Here is a 9,188-nt window from a genome sequence, read left to right as displayed (position 1 = left end):
ATATGCATACACACAATTCTGTATGTTTTATATGAATTAACATGCATTTGCTAACCAGAGACAATATTAAATTGAAGTTGTGTTGAATATTCTACCAACCTACTCCCTGAGGTCAGATAGGAAGATTGAGTATCAGGTCAAGGAGTTGAAAATAACTATGACTGTGAATTGTACATGAGTGTCAGAACCATCAGGAGGAGGCAGAAATTGGTGAGATACAAATAGATCAGCACTTTGAATACTTAACAATGCAGTGCGTCAGAGACGTTTGTGCTCAGAAGTGAGGAGAGAAGCAACAAAACAAAATTCCACTGCTGGTAAATATTTCAGCCATAATGTGACATGAGCTTCCTGTTGTGTATTGCATCTGAAGACAGAAGAAAGAGAAAAAAAAAATCCCCCTTCCCTTTGAGACGTAGCAGACGGAAATGCTTTTCACATTCAAGTGATGTTCAGACACTGTGAGAAGCCGGGCAGCACTACACCTCTCCTCCACACAAAACACGCAGCCTCATTAAAACTTAAACAGCTCAGCCTCGGAAGGCAACACGGTGAGACGAAAGGAAGGGAGACTGAGACTAGAACAAAGAGTATCTGCAGCTTCTAAACCGTTACCTGGATTTAACCACTTCACATCCCCGGGAGGGGCAGGAGGGAACAAGTGCCCTTCCCAACGCCTGGCACCATGGAGGCAGTCGCCTTGTACAACTTTGCAGCCTCAGCCCCAGATGAGTTGAGTTTCAACAAGGGAGAAACTCTGAAGGTGAGTCTTAAACAGCTGCCCCATTCCCTGCACTGTTTGAAATTTAAAGCCAGCAGTTACTTTTCTTCCTGATTATTTTTAGTGCCAAGTAGGTTGAAGAAGGCCATTCAACCATCTCAAACCTGTTCCACTATTCAGTTTAGATCATGGCTGATGAGCGTATTAATTCTATTTATCCTCATTGTTTCTGAAATCCTTAATACCTTTGCCTAACAAGAAATACTTCAATCTCAGATTGAAATATTTAATTGATCACCATTTTTTCTTGGGAAAGAGTTCCACTGTCTTTTGTGTGAAAAAGTGACAATTGACATCACTCCTGAACAACCTAGCTCTAATTTTAAGGTTATTTCTCCCTGTTCTGGATACTGCTCAACAGCTCTGTGCAGCTGTAACATGTATGACAGCCCTTTAACATCCCAAAACTACTGGATGGTGTGCACGTTCATGGATTTTCCTTCAGATTCCACACTGTGATTATGCTGTGGAGACTTTGTTCACTTATTATATTCTAAAGGCTTGTGAACGATAAACAGCCCATTTGTGATATCCAGATCAAACAGTTCATAACTTATATCTACTGTGTGTTTAACTCAGTGATTAAAGTGAACTTGCAAAAAATGGATTGCTGTTGGGTTACTTTTCCAAAGGCTATCCTTTTCGTCAAGGTACTGACAATCCTACTTCACAAGAAGGGATAGCAAAACTGGCGTGTGGAGTGTTTTGATAGTATTGGACAATATATACATTGAACAAAATCATTTCTGTTGTTTAGTAAATTTGAAATTTGCATTGAAAATTCTGCTTAATTCTTTCTCCCAAAAAAAATAGAAAATAGAAAATAATAAAAAATAGAAGCAGAGGAGGTTATTCGGCCCCTCAAGTCTTCTCTGCTGTTTGTCAGGATCATGGCTGATCTGATGCTTCTTACACACTTTCCTGCCTTTTCCCCATAACCCTTGATTCCCTGACTGACCAAGAATCTACCTACCTCAGCCTTAATGAAATAATCTAACATAAAATAATAACCATTCAATATTTAGATGATTAGCCCCATCAATCTTAGTGTGTCAGAACAGCTCAGCATTCTGGTTTTCTTTAATATGAGAAACTGCTTATGATCCTTCCAAATTATACAGAATTATTCATAACTTCTAACAGGAAACTTGCATTGAAACAATAATGCGCATTGAATCAATTAATTCACCAGTTATCTAATGAAAATGTTAGATATCAGTGACAGAAGCTTTGTTCAGAATACAGCTTTTCACTAATTTGTTCAACTTATTCATTGCCGCTTAAGGTTATTTTGAAAACTCTAAATGTTATTTTACATTTTTAAAAATGCCAGGAACCAGTTTTAAGACGACAAAGCATGGCCCTCAGGAATCAACAATACTATAGCCACGTTGTAATACCACCCAGACACTCCTGCTGCCCAACAAGATGGCATCAGCAGAGAGTAAAGGTTAAAATTGGGACATGAGGATGGAGATAAGCAGACTGCCATTTTTACTTAGGGGTTTTAGAGAGGTGTCTATGATCACTTAAGGGCCTCATTCAGATCCTGAAAGTTGGGATATGATTCCATTGCAATCAGACAAATGACACCATTTTTATTGCCATACATTTGGCATTGTGCACAGTTTGATCTCCTTGCTGAAGTATATACTTGCCTCAAAGGGCGTGCATCAAGGATTAACCAGACAGATAGTGGGATTGTCCGATAAGAAGAGATTGAGGAGACTGGGCCTTTATTCTCTGGAGTTTTGAAGTATGAAAGGTGACTTCACTGAAACAAATAATGTTGTTACAAGGGTCAAACTGGGTACATGCAGGAAGGTTGGTTTCTCAAGTTGGTGATGTGTCTAGAACCAGGGAAGAGGAAGAGAGAGAGAGAGAGAGAAAGATAGAGAGACGACTGGTGGTGGTTTAACTTGAGGGTCACCCCACTTCAGACAAGGGAAATGTTGAGAAGGAGAGTCCTTCAAGGGACAAAGTATTGAAATAAAGAGTAGGCCATATATGATGAAGATGACGAGCGCTTTTTTCACTCATAGGGTGTTGAATCTCTGGAATTCTCTGCTCCAGTCATTGAGACTTTTCAAATCAGAGACTGGCAGATTTCTAGATATTAAATGTTTCGGGTGATATTAGGCTAGAATGGGAAAACAGCTTTGAGATAGAAGATCTATAATGATCTCATTGAAACGTGGAACAGCCTTGGGTGGCTCAACGGCCTACTCCTACTTCCTCTACTCCTAAGATGAAAAGAAACTTTAATTTTAGGACATTCTTTAAGGCGTAACTCTTTCCCATGTCTTAATGCTTCCTATGCTGCTCAGTGTTAAATGTTATTTGGTAATCCCCCTGTGTAGGAACTTGGGGCATATTAATGTGAAATAGAATAGAGTGTAAGAGTGGGGAAAAGAAGGGGAAAAGCAATTTTCCAGGAGGGTATACCAGGGTTCAGGCCCAGGCAACTGAGCAATGGTTATATGAAAGAGGTTAGAGTTGGAGCAGCACAGGAATCATTCAGGGTGGTAAGGCTGAGGAAGTTGTAGAGGTAGATTTAAGACCAAAGACCATAAGACATAGGAGCAGAAATTAGGCCATTCAGCCCATTGAGTTGCTCTACCATTCAATCATGGCTGAGACGTTCTCAACCCCATTCTCCCACTTCCTCCCTGTAACCCTTGATCTCCCTGACAATCAAGAACCTATCTCAGTCTTAAATATACTCAATAATCTGGCCTCCACAGCCCTCAGTGGCAGTGAATTCCACAGATTCAGCACTCTCTGGCTGAAGACGTTTCTCTTTACCTCCTTCTAAAAGGTCTTCCCTTTACTCTAAGGCTGTGCTCTCGGTTTCTAGTATTTCCTTTCAATGGAAATGTCTTCCCAACATCCACTCTGTTTAGGCCATTCAGTATTCTGTAAGTTTCAATTAAAACTCCCCTCATCCTAGACCCAGAGTCCTCAAACGTTCCTCATATGTTAAACTTTTTATTCCTGGGGCCATTTTTGTGAACTTTCTCTGAACTCGCACCAGAACCAGTACATGCTTCCTGAGATATGGGACCCAAAACTGTGCAAAGTACTCCAAGTGTGTCCTGATTGGAGCCTTATAGATGAGCAAGAGGCCGAGGAGAGATTTGAAAATAAGACAAAGGGTGTTAAAATCAAATTCTTATCAAGGACTGGGAGATCAAGTGTAGGTCATGAATACATGGGTGATGGGTAAATGGGACTTGGTGTGTTTTAGAGTGGAGGCAGCAGAATTTTGATTGGGTTTAAGACTGGTGGGTGGGCACCTTGGGATGTTAGAAAATCACTTTGCGCCTGAGAATTAAAATTGTAATAGTTGAACTTTTAAAACTGCATTTGAAGAAAAAAAAAGCATCAGTTCAACCCAGCTTGTGTTTGACTCCACAACTTTTAATATTAGGCTAAAATTAAGACAAAGAATCACACAGAAGTAGATGACAAGCCCATGGGAAAAAGTGATTAAGATAATGCATTGCAGCCGGTAATTACTTGCAGGCAGTCAATCTGTACTTTTGTTGGAAATCTCCCATAATTGCCCATCTTCTTGAACCTAAAGGAACAGAGTAGCATTATTTCTCTTGTTAACTTATTTTCCGTCACCTCCTTTTGCTGAAGGCTCAGTTTCTTGGCTGGAGAACTGAGAGTGCAACCACACAGAAATAATTTTGTGGCGCCTCACTCAAGTGGCCATTATTACATTGCTACTGGTGGTTAGAATGTGACAATCAGCGTTTACTTTGCAGGAGCAGCTCCCACAGGATGACTCAGCTATACCTGCAAGCAGTAAAGATTATAAATTGGTTTTTGTCCCCACGGATAAAAGGCGATTTGCATTTCCTTGGCTTCCTTCATGGTCTCTCTAAAGCACATTCAGTACGTTAAGTCTGAAGTGTACTCACAGTTGAAATGCTAAGAAATGCTGCAACAAGCTCCTATAAACAACAGTGAGCTAAATACCGGATATTATGATTGTTTAGTCACGTTGACTGAGGGGCAAATATTGGCCACAATGCTGGAGGCAGACTGGAAATGTACACTGCTCTCCTTCAAAACAAGAGCAGAAATCTAGATAATATCGGAATAGAAAGATGGCATTAGGCCCATCAAGTCTACTCTGCCATTCAATGAGATCAGAGCTGGTCTGATAATCCACAGCTCAATTTTCCTACCTTTTCCCCGTAACCCTTGATCACCTTCCTGAATAAGAGCCTGTATGTTTCACTCTTGAATATATTTAATGATCCAGCCTGACACCTTCTGTGGCAAAGAATTCCACTAATTCACTGCCCTTTGAGATGAAAAAAATGTTCCTCATCTCTGTCTTAAATGGGTGACTCTTTCCTCTGAGACTAGACCCTCTGGTCCTAAGTTCTCCCACAAGGGGAAACAACCTCTCAACAACTGTTTTATTAAGCACCCTAAGGGTCTGATAAGTCTGAATAAAATTTCCTCTCATGATAGTGCTATGGAATCTTTTATGTCCACCTGAGGGGGTAAAGAGAGTCTCAGTTTAACATCCCACCCTGAGACCTCCGGAAGTGTCTCCTTGATTTTTTGGCCAAATCTCCAGAGTGGGGCTCTCCCTCTGAGGAACAAGTTTTACACTCTGCTCTTTGTTTCTATGAGGACAATGAGATTTGATGATTTGAGTTGTAAAATAATGTCATTTTAGACACATTGAACAATAAAGCATATCTTGTTTTAGCTTTTATCCAAAGAACACTACACTCGGCAGTCCAACAGCTCCATAATTCTCGTAAACCCGACACACAACATTCAGTTCTACATTCTTGTGGGAGTTATCACATGCTACACACCATTGTGGGTTATTGCTGTGACTGGTTTATGTTGTCAAACTAATTCAATATCTAAAAGACTTGATTTTTGTCATGCCCGTCGCTGAATGCCGAGATCACTATTTCACCACAGAGGCATACACAGATGGCAAGGAACTTGACAAGCTGTTCTTTGTTAGAATTTCAACCAGGCCTCAGGCCTTCTAGTCTCTCAGAACCTAGACCCAGACTCACTTTCTTGAAATGTTCTACCCACCGTGGACTCTGAACAAAGGGGTCGGAGTTAAAATTGAAGCTTCCTGAAAGTGTGTCACTTTTATTGAGCAATTCCATCCAGTTCACAGGCAAGTATTCAGATGGATCACTTACACTCCTGTTCCCTATCAGTTGAAGCAGCAAGTGCATAACAGATATCCCCCGCTTTTCAAACGTTCATTTGATGCAATTTCCCTTTTACAAAAGACCTAAATTAGTACCAATTTTCATGAAACCGAAGAGGGTTTTCACATTTACAAAAAACTGCAATACTTTTTCCTATATAAATCATGCACCTTCTCTTTATGCCATTTTTGGTTTATGAAAGGTTTCCCGGGAATGCTGTACTTTTGGATAGCTGGGGCTACTTGTAATGGGTGGCAATTAGGGGGATAATTTGAGGGGAGTCATGTGGTAAAAATATGTAGAACCATACACACACCTACTACAATAGGCAAAAGAGAAAACTTTTATATTTTTCCTGAGAGAAGATAGTGAGGGCTCAGTATCATGATACATGCTTAATTTACTCTTACAGGGATCCAGACGTTGCAGAGTACAATTTTATTTTTAAGAGAATCCAAATTGGGCTTTGCCTTACTCTTCTAATGCATTACCATATTGTGGATATTTCACAAAAGCATTATCAAGCTATAAAAAGAGCTTTACCATTAAGCAAGAATCATCCCTAGGCTATCACAATAGCTCTGGCTATTTTAAATCTTACTTCCTCTGTCTGCTCTGAATGTGGTCACAAATGTCATCAGGCTGAAAGACCACAAGATTGGAAAGGAAGAGAGCAAAGCCTACAACAGCTTGAAATGGAGGGTGTCCTGTGTACCCATCACGAGGGAATATATTTTACCAACCTATGTTCAGAAGGTTCAGAAGGTTTCTACAGTGCGGAAGCAGGCCATTCGGCCCATCAAGTCCACAACAACACTCCAAAGAGCGTTCCACTCAGACCTATCCCTGTAATCCTGCATTTCCCATGGCCAATCCACCTAACCTACACACCCCTGAATGCTATGGGGCAATTTAGCATTGCCAATCCACTTAACCTGCACATCTTTGGTCTGTGGGAAGAAACCGGAGCACCCGGAGGAAACCCATGCAGACACAAGGAGAATATGGAAACTCGACACAGACAGCACCTGAGGGTGTAATCAAACCAGGGTCCCTGGCGCGGTGAGGCAGCTGTGCTAAACACTGAGCCACTGCGATGTCTATTTGGGGAATGGGAATGAGAAAAAAAAACTTCCTTTCATCCTTGCACATATCTCCTTTCTTCAATCTTTTTCCTCCTCCATTTAACCTCTTTCCATACTTCAATCTTTCACCCTTTTAGATATCTCTTTCTATCTTCCCTCCTCATTCCCATTAGGTTGATTCCAGAGTCAAGAAGGTTGACTGTACTCATTGAAATTTAGAAGAAAGAGAGAGGGATCTTCAAGAAACATATGAAATTATGAAGGGAATAGTACGGTAGAAGCAGGGAGATTGTTTCCATTGGGAGGTGAAACTAGAACTAGGGGACATAGCCTCAAAATAAGGAGGAACAGTTGTTGGGCTGAGTTGAGGAGAAATATCTTCACCCAAAGCATTGTGAATCTATGGAATTCCCTGCCCAATAAAGCAGTTGAGGCTTCCTAGTTGGATGTTTTTAAGGCAAAGATAGAGATATTTTTGAATGGCAAAGGAATGAAAGGTTATGGTGAGCGGGCGGGAAAGTGGAGCTGAGTCCACAAAAAGATCAGCTATGATCTTCTTGAATAGTACAGCAGGCTTGATGGGCCAGATGTTCCTATTTCTTATGTTCTTATTCAATCCATCCATGTCTCCTTCCATGCTCCCCAGACTGTTTTTTAATGCTGTGCCCATCTCTTTCTGTCCAAAGCAATTTGCCCACCTCTTGGTTGGGAGACAGTTTCAGATTAGGCATCAGAGGCTGCCTTAATCTCCAATCAGCTATTGGATGCAAGGACTAAAACCTACCAGCGTCCATGCCATGGAACTTGGACATGCAAACATCAATGTTTTATATACTGCAGCTTCGTTGTGAGGTCAACAATTTCCAATGTCTGCAGCTGACAGTGGAGAGAATTCCCACAAATCCCATATGTTCAGAACTGCAATTCATTCTGGAGCAACTAATATTACCGGGACCAATTGGCCCACTTAGAGGTCCTGAGTCTAAGTGAAGTTACTCGATTGAATGCTTTGTGGAGTCATAGACAACTTAAGCTCAAACACATCTGCCTACTTTAAGTTTATCTAATTTTAACATAAGAAACTGATAATTGCAGAGTGTGAGTACAATGAGCAACTACAGCATAGAGCAGATGAGACAAGTAACATTGATGTATACCAGGCAGTTAGTTAAGGACAAGAAGGATATGAAAGTAAATTGAATTAAGGGAAGTTGGGCCGAGGCTTGCGTGGAGCACAAACAGTGGCACGGACTATTTGGATTGTTTCTTAACTGTAAATATTTGTAATTTTACATTAGAATGCTAGGGTTCAGAGCAAGAGTGATATAACAGGTGATCAGTTGCCAACTTGCTTCTCAGTACCAGTCGCATATGGACCACAGGACATGCTGAATGAAGAAAACCACAAAGAGTAACAAAAATTGGGACAGGTGGTGGTGTATCAGTTCCTCACATCTATCCTACCTGACTATCCTATTCTAGTAACTTGTGAGATGCTCTGCAGAACCACAGTGTCATATTTTGCAGCATTTTATCTAGGCGTTGTACAGGGAGGTACAGGCCACCTGCATTTTCAGAACTATGATCAACTGCAAGCAAGCAACCACCATATTTCCTCCTCCTGCTGAAAAGCAATGAGATGAAGTGTCAGAGTTAGATAATAGAAGACATGTGCCATACATTCACTTAAAGGGAAAGCACTGAGGCAAGATGTTTTATTTCAGTTACTGAGAATTTCTGATGCAAATGAAGCACATGTAAACTCTACAAAACATAGCAACTTAAAATTGGTTATGTAATATTGTAGCTATAGCTTGAGGATTTAATGGGCACAATAACATGGTTATCAACTTGATGGGCTGTTTTCCTTTAAAGATTGCTACAACTGCGTACTGATATTCCAGTCCAAATTACTGAGCTGTGGTACTGACTGTCCCTGCTTTAAGGGAATAGCCTGTGAGAAAGTTCATGAAATGGCAACCTTTTTAAATGGATCTTGTCTTCAGATTAGAACAAGAGGAAAAAAATACCAGTTACCCAAAAGGAAACTAAAACTCAGCCCTGGAAAGGAACTTAATGAATTTGATATTGGGCAAAGTTTGGAACTTTAGTTAG

At 40.7% G+C, this 9,188-nt stretch overlaps 1 protein-coding gene across 1 annotated transcript in view; it reads left to right on the top strand.

Annotated features, from left to right (window-relative positions):
- Positions 1–292: 292 nt before the first annotated feature.
- Positions 293–9,188, top strand: part of LOC140464607 (GRB2-related adapter protein-like) — a 50,401-nt gene continuing 41,505 nt past the window's right edge. Inside the window, exon 1 of the mRNA XM_072559887.1 lies at positions 293–763. Within this exon, the coding sequence (XP_072415988.1) occupies positions 686–763 (78 nt within the window). The 5' untranslated portion in view covers positions 293–685. The remainder of the gene's footprint in view (positions 764–9,188) is intronic.

Source organism: Chiloscyllium punctatum, chromosome 40 (assembly GCF_047496795.1).
Source record: "Chiloscyllium punctatum isolate Juve2018m chromosome 40, sChiPun1.3, whole genome shotgun sequence".
Taxonomy (NCBI): domain Eukaryota; kingdom Metazoa; phylum Chordata; class Chondrichthyes; order Orectolobiformes; family Hemiscylliidae; genus Chiloscyllium; species Chiloscyllium punctatum.
This window is presented reverse-complemented; position numbering and strand designations above follow the sequence as displayed.